Source organism: Phyllopteryx taeniolatus, chromosome 8 (genome assembly GCF_024500385.1).
Source record: "Phyllopteryx taeniolatus isolate TA_2022b chromosome 8, UOR_Ptae_1.2, whole genome shotgun sequence".
NCBI lineage: Eukaryota > Metazoa > Chordata > Actinopteri > Syngnathiformes > Syngnathidae > Phyllopteryx > Phyllopteryx taeniolatus.
The window spans coordinates 13,741,090-13,760,834 of NC_084509.1; the positions used below are offsets into that span (position 1 = coordinate 13,741,090).

Below are 19,745 nucleotides of genomic sequence, written 5' to 3' on the forward strand. Positions count from 1 at the left end.
GCAATGTTTTAATTGAACTACTGAAATAAATACAAATATTGTATCTTCAAACTCATTCAGATTCATCTGTAAATACAATATGGTCCCTTGAGATATGAGTTTGATTCAATCTGTGACCACACTCGTAACTCCAAACACTCGTATCTCAAATCATCTTTCCCTATTGAAATGAATAGAAATGCCAGCAACAACAACAAAAATTGTAATGTCTTTTTAATATGAAAAATAGCACGCTATGATCTTGTAATTTATATAAAAAAAAAAAAAAAAAACAATGGACATTGTGCTGCTCCTTCTGGTGTGTGCATCTTGGCCACCAGGGGACAGTATAACAAACATACAATTGTACATGGAGTCAGTCAAAACTCCTCAGTAAGCCCTAGTAATATTAGTCATTCTTCGCAGCGGATAAAGAAAATATGAGTACTGTCATATTGTCTGTCTACATGTTGGTGCACCGTTTGTGTTCCAATATCGGTTGCTTAAATGGTTATAACACCTCAGCACCAATGCAATTAGTTCGTCCGTCTTTTGTGTTTTGCATTGATTTTTAGCATTAGTGTAAACAGACTTATCTAAACAAAATGTGCGTGGTTGTTTTGAGTAGACAATGTGTAATTCGCATTATTTTATGTTTAGTTTGAAGTAAACTTCAACTGGGAGTGGCAATAAATAGCTTGAAGCCTTTTTGAAAGAACTGGTCATTCTGTCAAACTGCTGTTTGTTGTGGAGTGAGTTGAGTTCATTGCCACCATACGGCGCTCGTATTTTGTTTTTCTTTTTTTTCTCAACGTGTCCTGTTCAGCTACATGGCCCTGTGGAATCATGGATCTGTATGCCTTTTGTGCTGGACCAGATTTGTTGTGCAACAGGGGAGTTTGAAATACTGTCTACTTATTTATTTATGTATTTATTGACTACAAGTAATATTACAACAGTCAAATCGTGTGCTTATTTTTGGATGGGGGGGGGGAGGTCACCCGGTGAGGACATGCAAAAACTAACCGATAGGACAAGATGAAAGGTATCGGACCACCACCCCCAATGCCCAATCCTCCCAAGCGCGTTTCACCGCCGCCACCACCCGTACCACCCAAGCACCCGACCACCCCTGGAGAACATGGGGGGCCCAAAAACCAACAGGGACCAATGCAGCAGCCAGCTGCCACCTGAAAAAAAAAGGTCACAGTCAAAAGCGAGCCCATGTTAAGCACCAGCCGCGAGGAACAACGGGCGAGGGCGCCAGGAGAGGGGAGAGAAAGGCCAACAACCGAACGGGGGCTGGGGGGGGCAGGCCCCAGGAGTCAAGCCAAGAGGAATGTGAAGACCCACCACCCACCCTATAACTATGGTTACCAGGTCCCTGACTGGCAACCATTATCCCCATACCGTGATCGTGTGTGGTGGTGTGTAGTGCATTAAAATTGGGGAGACTGGTTGGTGTGAGGCGAGACGGTCACAGGGCAATGATGACCCATAACAGTCACCTCCACCCAGGCCAACCAGCTCACCAAAGGATGTGTGAATGTATGTGGTGCATTAAAAATCCACGGGGGAAAAGCATGACGGGCCAGAGAGCAGGCCGGAGTGCCGGGGCACCTGGGCGAGTGTCCTCCCCAGCCTGACACAGATGGGTGTATTATGCATTAAAACTGGAGGACCGGCAGGTCAGAGAAGGGTGGTGGTGATGGGGGTGGCATACCGGAAACCAGTACAGATGTGCCAGGACCTGGCTTGGCGCCGCCCAATCATGCCTCGTGCCAGCCCCCCAGGAACCCTGAATGAGATGTGAATGTGCCAAATGTGCGAAATATGTACAGTGTGAGTAACACAAATGTGCAGAGTGTTTGAAGTGAGAGGCTAGACTCCTGCGGGTCTGGCCGGGCCCGACTGGCTGGAAGACCAAAGAGAAAAGGGGGTCAGATAGTCCCCACCCCACAGCTAATCCCCCCCATACGCCCCCCAAACCGACCATCACCCACCGACCAGTACAGGGCACAGAAGGCGGACCTGACTAAGGCGGGAAGCGCCGACACCCTACCATAGACCACAAATTCACCCGGGGACCCTACACAGCCCAAGAGAGAGAGGGGCAACGACCACGGCAGATAGGGAAGAGAAGGACACAGGCAGCAGCACGGCCCCCATCGCCACATCCGGAGACCAGGAGGAGGCCCCCGGAGTAGGGCCAGCTGGCACCTCCCCAGCACCCAGGGACCAAGAGCAGCCCCAGGACCGGCCCCTCCAAGGAGGGCAACACGGACAAAACCCGACCCAAGAGTAGCTGGGGGAGACAGCTCCAGCATCCCCAGAGGCCGCAGATTCAGGGCCAGAAGGTTAGGAGTTCAAGTACAGGCAAGTGACCCTATGGCGTGCACAGGAGTCTAAAATGAGAAGATATGATTTGGTCACATTACATTACATTTACATTACACATTACATTGCTGTATGACATTCTTTCCCAGGCGGACAAGAATCAAGCTTGAAGATTCATCATTTTAATGAAATGTGACCAGTTTTTCTTAAAGTTATCCATTTGTTTATTATATTTAGCAGCGATATTTTAGAGTGTGTTTTCAGTACAATGAGTGCATATGTTAGATTTTAAATAGCCCATCTTATGCATACTATATTTTGTTAATGTGTGATCTATGAAGTATTTTGAACTGGATTATTATAAATTACAGTTTTTTTGAGAATGTTGGCGCTCGTATCTTAACGTTTTGATCGTAAATCATAGCAAAAAAAAATCAGGCCAAGTGGCAGCTCGTATCTCCAAAAACTTGTTAAGTCGAGTCACTTGTATCTCAAGGGACCGCAATGTCAGATTACATTGTTGCCTATTTCTCGCAGCCATGTTGCATTATTTCTCCAATTCGCTCAACCTGGAATATTTTATGAATAACCTAACATAGAACCATAAGCACTTGTTGACTCAGTTTGCTTCCACTTCTCAGCAGTTTCCTTTTCCGTGTGGTGTTTGCATGCAGGAAGAAACAAAAATGTCAAGTTACCAAGTAAAGAAAAAAAACATGAGAGGTGAGAAACAGAAAGGGAAACTGAGGTTGCTAACATTTAATGTAAAATGACTTTCTTGTAAATCAAGCGGCGAAAACAACTGAGTAGCCTAAAAAATAATGCAACCATTCCCTTTCCAAATGGACAAATGCTGTTTAAAAGAGACCACACATGAAATGGTGGTGAAGATCCTTTTGTGAAGAAATACTGTAGGTATCCCTTAAGCATGCATGTTCAGAATTTACAAAACACTGTTCAATTAAAGCTTCTATAATCTATTTGAACCTACTAAAAACTAATGAGATGATTCAATAATGACCCTTTTTAGAACTTTAAGAATAAGTTTAAATGATGTTTTAAGTCAAAAAAGATCTTAATTTACCGGCAGGAACTATATATCTATGTGCATTTGTACAATACATGATGCATTTCCTTAAATAATCAGCGGAAACTGATGAGAAACATGATCACTGAGTAAAAAAAGGATCTTTATATATGGTGTGTAGATAGGGTTGTGAGGTCACCGAAGTAGATATATTCCAAACAGATTGTGCATGTGAAATTCACATGTAGTAGTTAAATATGAATCATTACTGTCTTCAAAGAGACATAAACACCACCCAGTTTTCAGTTATGCTATTCTTTTTCCATAATGGATTTGGAATAACAGCTTTAATTTAAGAGGTTTCATAAAAAATATGGCATCTACAGTAGCATGCAGACGCACTTTCACCCAAGCTAAAGTACTGTTTACTTTCTGAATCTTTATCAATATACAAACCTCACTTTCTGGGATGTTTTTACAGGACGCGAAGCCTGGTTTCATAGGTGTGTCCATCTTGGAAATGTGAAGTGGCCCAGCTGTTGCACTGACGAATCAGAAAAAGTGCTGAGTGCAATATCCTGAAGTTCGCAACTGGATGTGTTGAGTGTTTGTAGAACAGGCTTCACAAATCATTCATCACAACAAAAATTACAAGGAGAATAGTTTGACACCGCTGTGTAATTTTCAGCTACTTAACCTAGCTTCTTTTATTTATTCTTTGTATTTTTCTGATGATCTGGATTCCCCGTGGCATTAAGTTGCCCCCCACAGGTCTGTCTTGGTACTATGACAGACATTTGGTTTAGGGAAGTAGGCTTGCGATTGTCGATACAGGTATTGTTAGGCAAGGCAAGAATGCTGCACCCATGTGGTCATATCTCTTGTACAACCCCAATTCCAATGAAGTTGGGACGTTCTGTTAAACATAAATAAAAACATCCATCCATCCATTTTCTGAGCCGCTTCTCCTCACAAGGGTCGCGGGCGTGCTGGAGCCTATTCCAGCTATCATTGGGCAGGAGGCGGGGTACACACTGAATTGGTTGCCAGCCAATCGCAGGGCACATACAAACAAACAACCATTCGCACTCACATTCACACCTACGGGCAATTTAGAATCTTCAATTAACCTACCATGCATGTTTTTGGGATGTGGGAGGAAACCGGAGTGCCCGGAGAAAACCCACGCAGGCATGGGGAGAACATGCAAACTCCACACAGGTGGGGCCGGGGATTGAACCCCGGTTCCCAGAACTGTGTGGCAGACGCTCTAACCAGTCGGTCACCGGTCCGCCTAAATAAAAACAGAATACAATGATTTGCAAATCATGTTCAACCTATATTTAATTGAATACACTACAAAGACAAGATATTTAATGTTCAAACTGATCAACTTTATTGCTTTTAGCAAATAATCATTAACTTGGAATTTTATGGCTGCAACACGTTCCAAAAAAGCTGGGACAGGGTCATGTTTAACACTGTGTTACATCACCTTTCCTTTTAACAACATTCAATAAACGTTTGGGAACTGAGAACACCAATTGTTGAAGCTTTGTAGGTGGAATTATTTCCCATTCTTGCTTGATGTACAGCTTCAGCTGTTCAACAGTCCAGAGTCTCCGTTGTCATATTTTACGCTTCATAATGCGCCATACATTTTCAATGGGAGACTGGTCTGGACTGCGGGCAGGCCAGTCTAGTACCAGCACTCTTTTACTACGAAGCCACGCTGTTGTAACATGTGCAAAATGTGGTTTGGCATTGTCGTCCATGAAAAAGACATTGCTTGGATGGCAGCATATGTTTCTCCAAAACCTGTATGTACCTTTCAGCTTTCATGGTGCCTTCACAGATGTGTAAGTTACCCATGGCATTGGCACTAACACAGCCCCATACCATCAAAGATGCTGGCTTTTGAACTTTGCGTCCATAACAGTCCGGATGGTTCTTTTCCTCTTTGGCCAGGAGGAGACAACGACAGACAGCACTGTTTAAAAATAATTGGATTTCAGTTTTCTTGACATACTGTAAGTACTCTGCCGCATCTTTGCAAAGAGTGTTTTAACTTTCTTTGGTGGCCTGTTTCCTTAAATATTGCTGCCGTAAAAGATTTTGAGTAACAAATATCTCTTTTCCTTTCATAAACGTTGGTCAGTAGTAATCGATGGTAAAGGTGGGTTAAAGGTTGCATCATGGCACGTTTCCTAAGCATTTTTATAAATTTAACTTCTGGGTCATCTTGCTCAGGTAGGAAAGGAAATGAAAGTTCCAAAGCAAAAACCGGAATCTGAAAAGGTCCATTTGGTAAAGTTTGCACCCCAGACTGGAAGTACATCACAAAGTCAGACAACACAGATGAACGAAACACTTTTTCACATCATTAACTATATAATATTTATCTTGCTTATCTAAAAAGGTATAAATACTGTATATCTCGGAATATTTGTATTTATTTACTTTTATTTTATTTAAAGCTTAAATTTCATGGTCATTGTTCTATTTTAAATCCACTGTATTGGTGTGTAGAGCCAAAATTATAAAATCTCTGAAACTGTCGAAATACTTGTGGACATGCGGTACATCACGGCCAGTCCTGAAACTCTTCATTCAAAATGAGATGAACTGGGGAAGTCCGAAAATTGTTCAATGTCTTGTCTCAGGCAAACTTTTCTGCGAAAGCCCTTTGGAGAAGTGCTTTACGTCATGCACGTTGCTGAAGAGCCAATAAAATGAGAGGCAAAAGCAAAAGAGGAAGGTAGTCTTGTTGAGACCTGTGAGAGAACATCACAACAGGAAATGTGTCATGTGACGTTGCGGAGCAGCGGTGGGGATGATTTTTGGAGAGTTCTTTGAAAAGTCAGCTAAATTCTCTTCTTCATCTTCTTACGTCTCTCGGACGAACACCAACACAGCAGATCAGCTGAGTCTGAGAAATGTCTCTTTGGATCTATTGTTCTCGGTGGCGCACTAAGTAAGGGACTAATTCAAAAGCTGTTGGATGATGCCACTTTGTCACTCAATGAGGACATCTGTGCAAGTACCAGGAATAGCTATGATAAACAAGACACTTGTCATCGCTCTTATGCTTATTTCCATCGTCAACTGTGTCTCAGGTAACAACACTTTTGTTGATTATGTTATCTTCAATTGTCTAATGTTGGACTTTCAGATATGTACACCATTTTATTTCAGTGGCTGTTTTGTTTTTGTTTTTAGTTGAGTGTCAGCATAATGAAAAAATGTTCCAGCATATGTAATAAAAAAAATTTTTTTGCTACACACAACACCAGTGTTTTTACTTTCTGGATGCAATGCTATCCTGTCCTGACAATGATTTTTTGTCCATCACTGTAGCATGGTTATGGTCAATGTAAATCTATTTTGTGTAAAATGTCATTTTATTATAAACAGTTGTATGATATCCCGATTGAGATATTCATGTTTAAATAGTTTCCACAGTGTAACAAAAAACATGTACAGAACCCCGAAAGGGTCATGGGGGGGAAAAGTAAAAACTAAAACTTAAAAATGTTCTTGTGGCATCATAAAGTTTTTTTCATGCGCACCCAAAAAAGGCTTTGTTCAACGAGTGAACATTCTAGTGCGCATGAGAAACTGTATACAGTTATAATGGAAACTCACAAACTCACTGTCCTTAGGATCATAGAGCCACTGAATGATATGCAAGACATTTCACTCAGTAGACTTTCCCTGTGATGTTATTCTTTCTCTCTTATGTTTTTATATTTACAATATCAAATGTTGAGTTCTGTTTTTTGTCTGTAATACAGGAGTGGGTGTCCCTCAGGTTAACAAACTATCTGTGGATGTTCAGGATGGTGAGGTGGTTGTCCTTTGGAAGCAAACCCAAAACGCAACGTCTGACATCCAGTACAATGTGCAAATGGCAAAGTATGTTATCAACTATAATAATAATGAAGTGAATTAACACCTCATTCACCAAGCTCAGGGAACGTTGTAAATATTGAAGTGTATGATCTTATACAATGAGGCCCGTCCAGTTATTGACAGGTGTGATTTGTGTTATCAGGCTTGCTGGTGAATGGGCCATGGTGCTCAGCTGCACAGGGATCACAAAGACCTACTGCGACCTAAGTGAACTCATACATGACTACGTCACTGGCTATAAGGTCAGGGTTCAGACAGTACACAAAAACCAGACATCAGCATGGATGGTGAAGAAATTCCTCCCAAATGCAAGTAAGCAACACTAGATATTATGGTGTTGTATGTACTGTATGTTATGTTATGCTGTGTTGTGGTAGTATTTCCCGAACTTAGTGTCAGAAACCACAACGGCTCCCTATTGAAATGTATTGTCGGGTTATACTTAAATTACATTGAATAATGTCAAATTATGTTATGCTAATTCATATTCTGCCCCCCCAAAAAAAATCAAGATTGTAATGTTGTGTTGTGTTATGCTCTGCTATGTCATGTTGTCTTATGTTATGTTACGTTTTCCGAAACAGTGCCCTGGTGCTTTGTTATGTTGCTCGATGTGAAGTGTCTTTATTTTGTAACAGTAATTGTTACCTACCAAAATTTGCAAAGCGATATTGAGTTATGCTAACATATTTTAGAATGTTACTTTAATATTCTGACAAGAATTTCAACTTTGTTATATTGTGTTGTTTTGTGCCGTGTTATGTCATGTTTTGTAACGTTACATTACATTTTGTTACGTTATCCAAATCTGTTTCCTGGTCACTTTTTTGGGGACAGTTATGCTGCGCTTTTAAGTTACGCTAACTTATGTTATTATGTTACTTTAATATTCCACCAAGATTTTCTAGTTTATGTTATGTTGTGTTGTGCTATGTTATGTTTTCATATATTACCTTACCTTATGTTATCCAAAACAGTTCTGTGGTCATTATTTTTAATTATGTTACTCTGTTATGTTTACTTATGTTGCGTTACTAACTTATGTTACCTCATCCAAAACAGTTCGCTGGCCAGTTTTCATCTTAGTTAGCTAAATTATGCTAAGTTAAATTGCATTAAGCTACATTCCGTTATGAAATGATGTAATAACATTAGTGTCAGGACCCAAAATGGCTCCCTTGTCAATTATGTTACATTTTAAGTTGTTACCTCTGATAAGCTTTCTGAGGTTTGCTCATTGGATAAGACAAAATGTACTTAATTGGTTTTAACAACATTTTTGGAGGGTTAGGTCATGGCCCAAGGAAGTTTTGATTACATTTCAGTGTAACCTGAATCAAGATTTTTTTCGGGTCATTTTTCTTGATCATTCAAGTGTAATTTTGTTGCATTACTTTTTTTTACAGTTTCAGTGATAATAAAAGTTATGTTTTGTTATGACATTTGTTTACTGCACTAACGTTTTTGGCTGTTCAGTTCTTGTGCATGCTTACTTAAGGCCCAAATTCTCTTACCTAACAGGCAACCTGCAGCCTCCTTCCTTCACGTTATACGCTACCTCCAGCAAGATCACGGTTCATGTTCATCAAAAACCCATCCTCAGAAAGCTCTTTCCCTTTGGGGTCACATACGTCATCCACCTAGAGGAAAAAAGCAGAAATGACAACGTGGATATGAAAGTAGGTTTTGAGGGAAAAATCTAAAAAATAAAAATAAAAAAAAATAATAAAAAATGCCTGATCAAGTGATGAATTGACAATATAAATTATAATATATTGTCATTGTAATCTTACAGGAGACAACAGCGTACCTGACAGAGCATGTGGATCAGGGGTCTATAACCTTCACTTCTCTCCGGTGGGGGGTCGAGTACTGCGTCAAAATCATGGTGGAGGGAAACGGTGCTTTGTCCAGGAGCAATTTGTCCCCAGAACGGTGCCTACTACTTCCAGAGCAAGGTGGGCAAAAGAATAAAGTGAATCACTCTCACCACCATAAAACTGTTATTATACTGTATAGACAATGTTACAGGTAACATTTTTACAAGGATAAAGAGAAGTTTAAGTCTTTATAATAAAACTAAATGAAATGTAAATGAACTGCATATCCCATCTCTCTACATGTTAACCTTTTGGATAGTTATCTTGCTAGTCCATAAACCCATCAGATATTGCTAGCATCAAAACTTACCCATGTACACGATTTACCTCCATAAAAATAAAAAATGTGATCAAAATGATTTACTCAACACAATGTTAAAAACAAAAAAGGTAAAGGTAAGGTTATGTATTGGCTCAGTCTTCATTCATTCCTCGAGGAATTTATCTTCCCACCTTTAGCTATGCTAACTGGATAATGGAGTTATTGCTTCTTTTACAATAAAACCAAAGCATATTTTAAAACATGTCAGTCAAGGAAACATTGAAAGACAACTATTTGTATTTCCTTCCAGAATGGTTCATAATTTCGGTGTCATCCCTGACGACTCTGGGCGTGTTGGCTGTCGCCGCCATTTTGGCAATCGGCCTCCTTTGCCACCTGAAACGTCCAGCGAAAACGCCTGCTGCATTGGTATGCAAACACAAACACAGTTAATGCACTGATGTCAGGTGATCATATTTAGGCCTTTGAAAAATGGGTAAGGGGCGAGAGAGTCTAAAAAATGTACATACATTTGACAAGATAATGTGAACAATTAGACCAAAAAAAACCCCATTGTGGTCACATAACTAATTTGACAGAAGTAACAATGTAGTGAGATGGCATAGAGCTCCAGATCAGATTGTAAAACAGTAAAGACTCACACTTTGACTTAGTGGTTCCGTTATATTTATTGACATGAGAGACCTTCCAATGATTTGCACAGGCAGTGTCAGAAATGCAGAGGTGGCAAAAGTACTCTGGTAAAAGTCAAAGTACTGTTTCACTCCCTGCACTTAAGTGAAACGTTTAAACATTACAGACTGAATTTTTTTGGAACACCAGAAGCTGGTGGTTTTCGATCGAGATGACACTTTTCCTACAATGCTTTAAGGCAGAAATATTCAAAGCCACCGACTTTACGGATCGGGGTCAACGTGTTTACTGCAGTTTCAAGCTAGAGATGTCAGCAGTATGATGTCTGTTAGGAAAAGTGGAGTCAAATTTAATTGAAATAATGCGGTCTTTTCCCATTTGGGAAAAGAAGCACCTTTACATCTCGCCTTGCCTCGATGACGTTTTCCACCAAGGGTAAAGACCCTGTAAAGTGAATTCTGAGATTTGTTTCGTAAATATATAAAACATGTTTGAAAATAATTGCTGAAAACATGCAGAGACTCAGAACTGCTGTTTGTAGTACTCAATTGCGTGAGACTGTTTTTCACCATTGCAGTTTTCCTAATTTTTTGGGAGCAAGCTTTTTGGGCTCAGGCATGAATCCCCCTCCCTTATTACATACAGTAATTTTTATGGAGTGTTCACTCCCATGCAGCTCAGTGAGCAGCAATTGCGAGGTGCAGTTAGCAAGCTAGCTATGGCTACACTCCGAAAATGCATCTTCCCTTTTTATAGTCTGCTAGCGTGGCCGCTTTAGAGGGCCACATTGTCGGCCATGAGTGCTGCACATTGCGGTGAGACAGGTGGAAATGACAGGAAGGGAAAAGAAGGGGGGGGGGGGGGGCTGACTTGACAGCCAGCATGTGGACTGGGTCTTCACACTGGCATGGCCACTATAGAGTGACTCGTTCTCACAACGTGGAAAAGCCCTGCAACAACCTGTTGGGATATATTCCAACCATCGGCGGCTTTAAGCGGATATATTTTCACGGCTAAAACATGTAGTTATGTGTAGGCATAAGAACGATGCTTGACAAAATAGCAAACATTTTTACACGTCGTAATAAAGGTATTTGATTGACAGCTGACATTTGAGCGGGATGGGGTTTCAGCGCATTCAGCGGGCACGCCCACAACGTGTGAGAGCAGACAGAATGGCTTGATTCTTCACGATTTTGAAGCCTCATTTATATATTTGGCAAAATTTGTCAGGGTTGTTGACAACTCACTCCCTTGTTGTGTGTCAAATTTTGAAAACATTTATTTTGACTTTACAGGGACTTTAAGGAAAGGTGGTATAAAGGCTACAATAATTAATTTTCTAAAGAGGCTCCTTGACTTCAATTAAATTCCCTCCTAATTTCCATCAGAGGTTATATGTCATGTCTCAAATACAGATGTCTGGTTACCCTAACTGACATGTTGTACTGGTCACAATTATGAAACGGAACTAGTAAACTATCACAAAGGACACAATTTGAATACAAACCGAGGCTACCAGGCTAATTCTCTCTCCTCTCTTACTAGAAATCCCCTGTGCATGGCTGGCACCCGCTCACTGTCGAAGAAGGGCCTATGGAAGTGGTCACAGACAAAGGTTGGTTCTTGTCTGGCCGTGGCGCTAAAGTGAAAAACTGCGCAGAATTCTCTCAAAACAAGGCCGCACTTTCGGAGGAACACGACAGGAGGACAAGCCTGGACAGCGGCGTTAGCGTGGAATGCAATGCTACGGAACAACATACAAGAAGTTCTCCAAGGAGACAAGAGGACAGTGGTTGTTGGAGTATGGGAGGGACAGTGTATCCCCAGCAGCCTGACGCAGTTCAGAAAAGGAGGGAGGATAGCGGGGTGGGACTCGGGTGCCGATTGGAATCCTCTACCATGAACACGATTGGACAGGAGAGCAGATGCCTCAAAGAATTTGACAGTTATCGCAGGCAGAACCCCGCCCTGCAGAGTCACCACCACGAGGCGTCTAAGCAGATCCATCCATGTCCAGTCTTGGCCAAAGTGGTCTCGGGCTACCGGGCAGGTCCTCAGTCCTGTATCTGCTCAGGTGCAGCTAAGTGCTCCTGGTGCCTCAAACGCATCGTCTACGAGGCTGAAACGATCCAACAGCACAGAAGCGCGCTGAGCAAAGGCTTTTCAAATGATACAAGAAAGACACGGATAGAAACAACAGACGCGTTCCCTCTGCTAACAGCTCTGACACAAGAGATGGACCTCAACATGAACACTTTGGCCATCTCGCTTCGTGACGTACAGCTGGATAACAACTGACTCACTAGGGACACCTTTCAAAATATGCTGACAAAAAAATAACTGCTGCTTTAGAATACTACTCCATTCCTTTCTGCCTATCTGAGTTAGTTTGGAGGAGTGAAGAAAAAAATTGCGGGTAGGAAATACGGCAAATACATGCTTTTAGGAGGGAAATGTACAAGTAAAGGAGCTTTCAGACAGAATGTCACATCTGCTGAAAAGGAAGTGGGCCAGAAGTGAAACCGTTGAGGGTATTTACACGGACAGTGTGACATTGTTTGTTTCGTGGCCTTTCCTAAACTCCTACAGGCAGAAACTGTCAAAAGTGTCTTGAGATTGGATTTTGATTATGTCATGAGGCAGCGGCATTTTTCATATTTATTATACTTAACCCTTACATACTGATCAGATCAAATTTAGCCTGTTTTGACATTTGACAGCTATATATATATATATATATATATATATATATATATATATATATATATACACACACACACATACAGTATATACTGTATATAGGGATAGGAATCTCGCCATAAATGTGTGTTTTGTTATGGGAGTGGTAACAGAATCATTGACCTGTTGGTCTTCAAAATGTCATGGGGGAATCTTGAAAGTGTAAAACAGCATAATAATGATATTTTAACATCTTGGGCTACATTGTCTTATCAGACATTGTTTGATAGATGTTTTTTATTCCAAAATGAGTGGTGTAAAAAATACATTTTCCCTTGCCTCTGAAACACTGATTAAGGATTAATCATCAATTTATTATTGTCACGCAGGCTATTTACACATTTTAGTGCATAATTTGATATCGACAATTATGATATGGACATTATAGGCCCAGGTCAAAACTGACCATACATAACATACAATATGCGCATGGAAAATGAATAGTATGTAAGGTTTAATTCTGTAAGATTGTCATTATACTGTATGTGTCGTCTTTCTCTGTTTGAAATATTTATTAGAGTGTTAAATACAGACTGTGTGAAATAAAAAAAACAACTAGATGTATTGTATTTACTGATATAACACAAACAGGACCACAACTTGCTGCCTCCCATGCAAATACTCCACTAGAGAGAAACAAGTTTCAGCTGATGAACTGAGAGAAAATCATTTCCTCTTTCAAGAAACAGTTTGGGTTTTAAAAGACATCCTATCCTATGTAGCGCAGAAAACACTTTTTTTTTTTTATTATTCATGCTACTTAATCATTTATAGCTGTCCTATAAAAAGCATGTTTCTCCACAATTAACGCTTTTTTTAAAATTAACAACATTGTTTTCCAATGAAATACAACACAAATAAACAATATATACTTCGCTGTTTTGGGAATAAAACATAAAATAAAGGGTTAGTTAATTTGGAGATACTGTATGTTGTTGAAAAGTAACAATATGCAACCTTATTTCTGCAGTAATAAAATACATTTACTGGTAGATATTTAAGTACACTAATGGGAATATAACCAAATACGTATATACCTATACAGTGGTGTCTTGAGATCTGAGTTCAATTTGTTCTATGACCACATTAACTCAGAACACTCGTAGCTCAAATATTATTTGTAAATACAATAAAAATAATAATAAAAAATAAAAAATTAAAACAAAATTTCAGTTACAAATGAATTTTTATATTTTTTTGCAATGATGTTTTGGTTGAAGACAGAAAGCACTGACCTTTATAGGTGTTGTTATTTTCATCAGCCGAGACATCAGAAAAATGTTTCTGAGTCATGTTACGAGAAAAGCAATGAGTCATTAAGTCATTAATATCAAAAAGAGAGCAGATGTGTGAAATTTGGAGGTGAGTAACTTTTCTAGAACACATTAGATTATCACCAACGTGGTTGTTACATTTTATTTTATTTGTCATATTTTCAATACAGTAAGGGAGTGTATATACAATACACTTATATTTGCAGTTCACAGCGACATCACTGATAGTCTAACTTGTGACATCACATAGAGTCCAGGCAAATCCATCCATCCATTTTCTGAGCCGCTTCTCCTCACTAGGGTCGCGGGCGTGCTGGAGCCTATCCCAGCTATCATCGGGCAGGAGGCGGGGTACACCCTGAACTGGTTGCCAGCCAATCGCAGGGCACATAGAAACAAACAACCATTCGCACTCACAGTCATGCCTACGGGCAATTTAGAGTCTCCAATTAATGCACGTTTTTGGGATGTGGGAGGAAACCGGAGTGCCCGGAGAAAACCCACGCAGGCACAGGGAGAACATGCAAACTCCACACAGGCGGGGCCAGGGATTGAACCCGGGTCCTCAGAACTGTGAGGCCGACGCTCTAACCAGTCGCCCACGGTGCCGCCATATATATTTATATATATATATATATATATATATATATAAACACACACACACACACACACACATAAAAAACTAATTTATTTCTTGTTAATGAAAACGAGATGACAGGTCATTTTTTGAAGCCACTGATGGTGAAAGGAGGGGGAGACTTTTTTAAGCCGACCTTTCTGTGGAGAAAAAATTTAACAAACTCAGTTTACTCATTGTAGAAGCAAATAACCTAATAACAGCCCATAACATAATTACGGCCCATAACATAATAAATTAGCTCTTTGTAAAATGTAATAGGCCCATAACGTAATAACTGGACAATAACATAATAAAAGTCCTGAACCTGTGACATCCACTACATTTGGAGGTAGTTTGAAAGGCTAAGGAGTAGCAGCAGACACGACTAGAGATTATGCTAAACCATCAAGTCAAATAGACAAATACATGGCGAGAGGGATCGCGAAAGAGACAGACAGAGATCGAGAGTGTCCACATTTTCACCGTTATAACCCAAAATAAAAAGTTAAATAAAGTGATATTAGTATGTTAATACATTACCGGCTCAGTTATTTCATTTGCTAAGATTTAAAAAAAAAAAAATTAATAACGTAATAAGTTATTACGTTATTGGCCAAAAATTATTACGTTACGGGCTGTTATTACATTATGGGCTTCTACATGCACACATTAACTTTAAAATATACATTTTCATTTATGTACAATATATAATATTTAACTACTCACATGAGCACTCTGTCTGTATATGACCGTTCTACAGAGACAAAAGACAAAATAATTTTAATTAGAGAAAAGAAAGAAAAAAAACCTCAGAGGAAAAGGTTTTCCTGCTTGCTCACCATTTTTCTTGCAGCAGTTTTTGCACGTTTTGCACTTGTACTTGTAGCAGAACTGCAGAATGGCGATGGTGAAAAGGATGGCCAGGACGCCAAACCCCACAGCCACCCCCACCGCTGTGGGATTTACCTTACTGCCTGACAACACAAACCCACAGAGATGAATCCATGATAAATGACGCGTGCACTTAAGAATGAGTTCAGAGTATCATATTCTTAACTGTAAGGCTTCTCAAAAGCTTTCCCATAGACAAACAAACACTTCTCTCAAATAGATGAGAAGAGGTACCGTAAATATCACAGTACATAGATGCTCTCTTCCTACATAAAGACAGAAATTTGAGCTTCGTTACTAACAAAAACAGTACCTGTCGAGGCATGTAATTATAGAATGAACAACCATTTATCACAGGCAGAGGTGGTCCTGGACTGATTGCCGCCCTGTGCGACAGCCATTGATTGCGCCCCCTTGCCTAATTGTCAAATGGTGTGCGAGTGACGACCCCACAGAATGCCGAATGCGGGTGCCCATATCAGAAACCACCACTGATCACAGGAGAATATTGTACATTCCAGACCCTTCCACGACAGGTGAAAATCTCTTCCAACATGCTTTAAACATGTTTAAGGTTATTAAAACCCTTCTTGTGGAGGTAAACTGTAAAACTGACCCATAAAACAAGAGAATGAAAAATCAAACAACAAAATTTTCTATCAATACATATAAATTCATTGAACAAAAGTGCACTAGCTTAAAGTTAACATATATAGTGCTGCGAAATGTGGTAATTGGCTAACATTAGAGTAGAGCATACAACACTCACAGGCAGTGGCAGTCCAAGCTTGAATTGCGCCCTGTGTGTGTACAACCTTGACATCGATAACCTCTCACTTTATTAGCAAAATTCTTGAAAAACACTCATGTCTCCACAAGGGGGTGCAAATTTCCCATACAGATGCCGAAGATTTACATTTTATGATGTCAATGCACAACAAATTCACGTAACTTTTTTGGGGGGGAGGGGTAAGGGAGAGAAATGCTGCCCTGTACGGCCACACATATTGCTCATACCAGAAACTGCCACTGCTCACAGGCATATATTTTCCCCGCTCTGTCGGAACAATGACTATTACTGAAGCTTAGTTGGGGACCCCCTTGAGTCGTCGCTTTATGCCCCTGGCAGGGTCACCCATGGCAAAGAGGTCCTAGGTGAGGGACCAGACAAAGCATGGCTCAAAGACCCCTCATGATGACGACAAAAAAATGGACTCAGGTTTCCCTTGCCCAGACGCGGGTCACTGGGGCCCCCCTCTGGAGCCAGGCCTGGAGGTGGGGCTCGAAGGCGAGCGCCTGGTGGCCGGGCCTGCACCCATGGGGCCCGGCCGGGCACAGCCCGAAAGATTAACGTAGGTCCCCCTTCCCATGGGCTCACCACCTGTGGGGGGACCATAGGGGTCAGGTGCAGTGCGAGCTGGGCGGTGGCCGAAGGCGGGGACCTTGGGAGTCCGATCCCCGGCTACAGAAGCTGGCTCTAGGGATATGGAATGTCACCTCTCTGGCAGGGAAGGAGCCCGAGCTGGTGTGTGAGGTCGAGAAGTTCCGACTAGATATCGTCGGACTCGCCTCCACGCACAGCTTGGGCTCTGGTACCAGTCCTCTCGAGGATGAGATCCTGCCCCAAGTGGAGGAGTTCAAGTATCTTGGGGTCTTGTTCACGAGTGAGGGAAGAATGGAATGGGAGATCGACTTGCAGCGTCTGCAGTGATGCAGACTTTGTATCGATCCGTTGTGGTAAAGAAGGAGCAAAGCCGAAAGACGAAGCTCTCGATTTACCGGTCGATCTACGTTCCTACCCTCACCTATGTTCACGTGGGTCGTGACCCAAAGAACAAGATCCAGGATACAAGCGGCCGAAATGAGTTTCCTCCGCAGGGTGTCCGGGCTCTCCATTAGAGATAGGGTAAGAAGCTCGGTCATCCGGGAGGATCTCAGAGTAGAGCCACTGCTCCTCCACATCGAGAGGAGCCAGATGAGGTGGCTGGGGCATCTGACTCGGATGCCTCCCGCACGCCTCCCTGGTGAGGTGTTCCGGGCACATCCCACCGGGAGGACATCCCGGGGACGACCCAGGACGTGCTGGAGAGACTACGTCCTTCGGCTGGCCTGGGAACGCCTCGGGATCCCCCCGGAAGAGCTGGATGAAGTGGCTGGGGAGAGGGAAGTCTGGGCGTCCCTGCTAAAGCTACTGCCCCCGCGACCCGACCTCGGATAAGCGGTAGAAAATGGATGAATGGATAGTTGGGGACCTTCTTTGGCACGTCTTGCTCTTAATTATGCTGCATCTCTTCCAGTAGACCTCAGTGTTGCCTTGAATGCTATGGCACATTGTAGTGGTACACTGAAGGCACTCAACTCTAAATTCAGACTTGGCTTTATACTGTAAAGACCCACGAAAAACGAGTCTTTGAAAATCCGCCATGTAGCAGGGGCACCAATAGTGAAAAGCGATAGAGGGCGTTGACTGAAATCAGATCAATTTAAGTGTGGCATTTTACCACATGTTGTAAACAAGTTCCCAAATCAGAATTAAAGATGTGCTACGCAGATACAGTGTTTTTAACGACAGTTAGCATTCTAGTAGATTTTGACGCGGTCACACCACAATGTGTGTTTATTGCAGAGAGATGTGTCTATCTAGTCTGCCTCAGTTCTTGCCAGTTCTCTGCAAGTCAATTTTAAACGCCACTTTTAACAGAGATAAATTGTAATACAACGCTTACATTGTTTAACATTATTCCAAGAATTTGTGTATCTAAAAAAATAAATAAATAAATAAAATACAGCCTGACCTCCTAACCGACGCAAACCACAATAGTCGCCAACCCCTATCTGCAGTTCTGTAAATAAACGCACCTGGCAACTATTTGCGGATATATTGCTTGTGGATGACACACTTGTCTATCTGAGTCTATCAGAGCAGAGACTACAATTGAATTGGGATAGATAGGATATATTGTACAATGGGATATGATATATTTTAATGCAACATAATGTTACCTCTCTGACAATGTTAATCAAAACTGAGCATTATTGTCCTTGTAAAGATCGAATTTTGATGGACATTATCTAGTTCAAGTCGTCATAATTCACATTCACGACATAAGTGCAAAATGTACTTTACACGTATAACTATTCAAAGATCCAAAAAGACAGTAAAACCTCCCAGAACATCTAAGTACTGTAGAGTGACACAGAGTCACACTAAGTCGAAACACCTTACAACAAAAGACAAGTCATAAGCACGTCTTACCATTATTCCCCATAGCGGATGACCTTGTGGCTGTTGACTTTTCTCACTGGACTTTCGAAAAGCATCCAATAACTGACTGATGGATATTTAATGGTCAAACTGAATATTCCCTACTGCACTTTCTTCCTACAACTTACATCTGCGTGTTCATGTTCCCCATAGCAGGCATTCTTTAAAACCGGTCCATCTTGCCTTGTTGTTGTCTTTCTCCCTACCATAGAGTAATGTGAAAAGTGCCGTCCTTGTCGTCACTGACAGCCCTTATTTACAATTCACCCTAAGTTAACGAGTACTTTGATACTACATCAAGTGTCAACAATTGTGTCACTCATTTGAGCTCTCACATGATCAGAAACTCAACACGCTACAGTGTTGCCATAAATTTGCTTTGTCAATCTTTAAATAAATTACTTTTGTCAGGGCTGTGAGAACATAAAAAGTATCTAGGGATGTGGCACATATAAAAAAGGCATTTGGCAAAAGTTTGCTAAAGTGGGTAATTTTATCATTCTATACGCATGAGTTAAACTCACTCACTCATGCCATTGACGACTGTTGAATTCAAATATCCATGTTAACATGGAGGCCTGGCAGTGAATGAGTTTTAATTATTGTAAATTCAGGATTTGGCCAAGCCCTACATTAACTTAAAATAAGACTATAAGTCACACTTTTTTTTCATGGTTTGGCGAGTGCTGCGATTTATAATCAGGAGCGACTTACATCATAAAAGGCATAATGTCACATGTTCATTATTTTTACACTGAAAGCCACGAGAGGGCGCTCCAGCCTTGTGTGGCAGTATATGCTACTCCTATCCTGTACCACTAAAAATGTAAAAGGTAAACATCAATTTATAAAGACAACTGAGAAAATCATATTCTGCCGATTACAAGCTGCAAGTAGTGAAAT

The 19,745-nt window shown here is 41.1% G+C and overlaps 1 protein-coding gene across 1 annotated transcript; it reads left to right on the top strand.

Annotated features, from left to right (window-relative positions):
- The first annotated feature begins 6,219 nt into the window (after positions 1 to 6,219).
- On the top strand, positions 6,220 to 13,353 carry il10ra (interleukin 10 receptor, alpha). The gene is made up of 7 exons (XM_061781292.1): positions 6,220 to 6,459; positions 7,138 to 7,258; positions 7,398 to 7,567; positions 8,777 to 8,934; positions 9,051 to 9,213; positions 9,708 to 9,826; positions 11,600 to 13,353. The coding sequence occupies exons 1-7, from the start codon at positions 6,345 to 6,347 to the stop codon at positions 12,350 to 12,352; spliced, it is 1,599 nt and encodes a 532-aa protein (XP_061637276.1). The 5' UTR covers positions 6,220 to 6,344; the 3' UTR covers positions 12,353 to 13,353.
- The last annotated feature ends 6,392 nt before the right edge of the window (positions 13,354 to 19,745 follow it).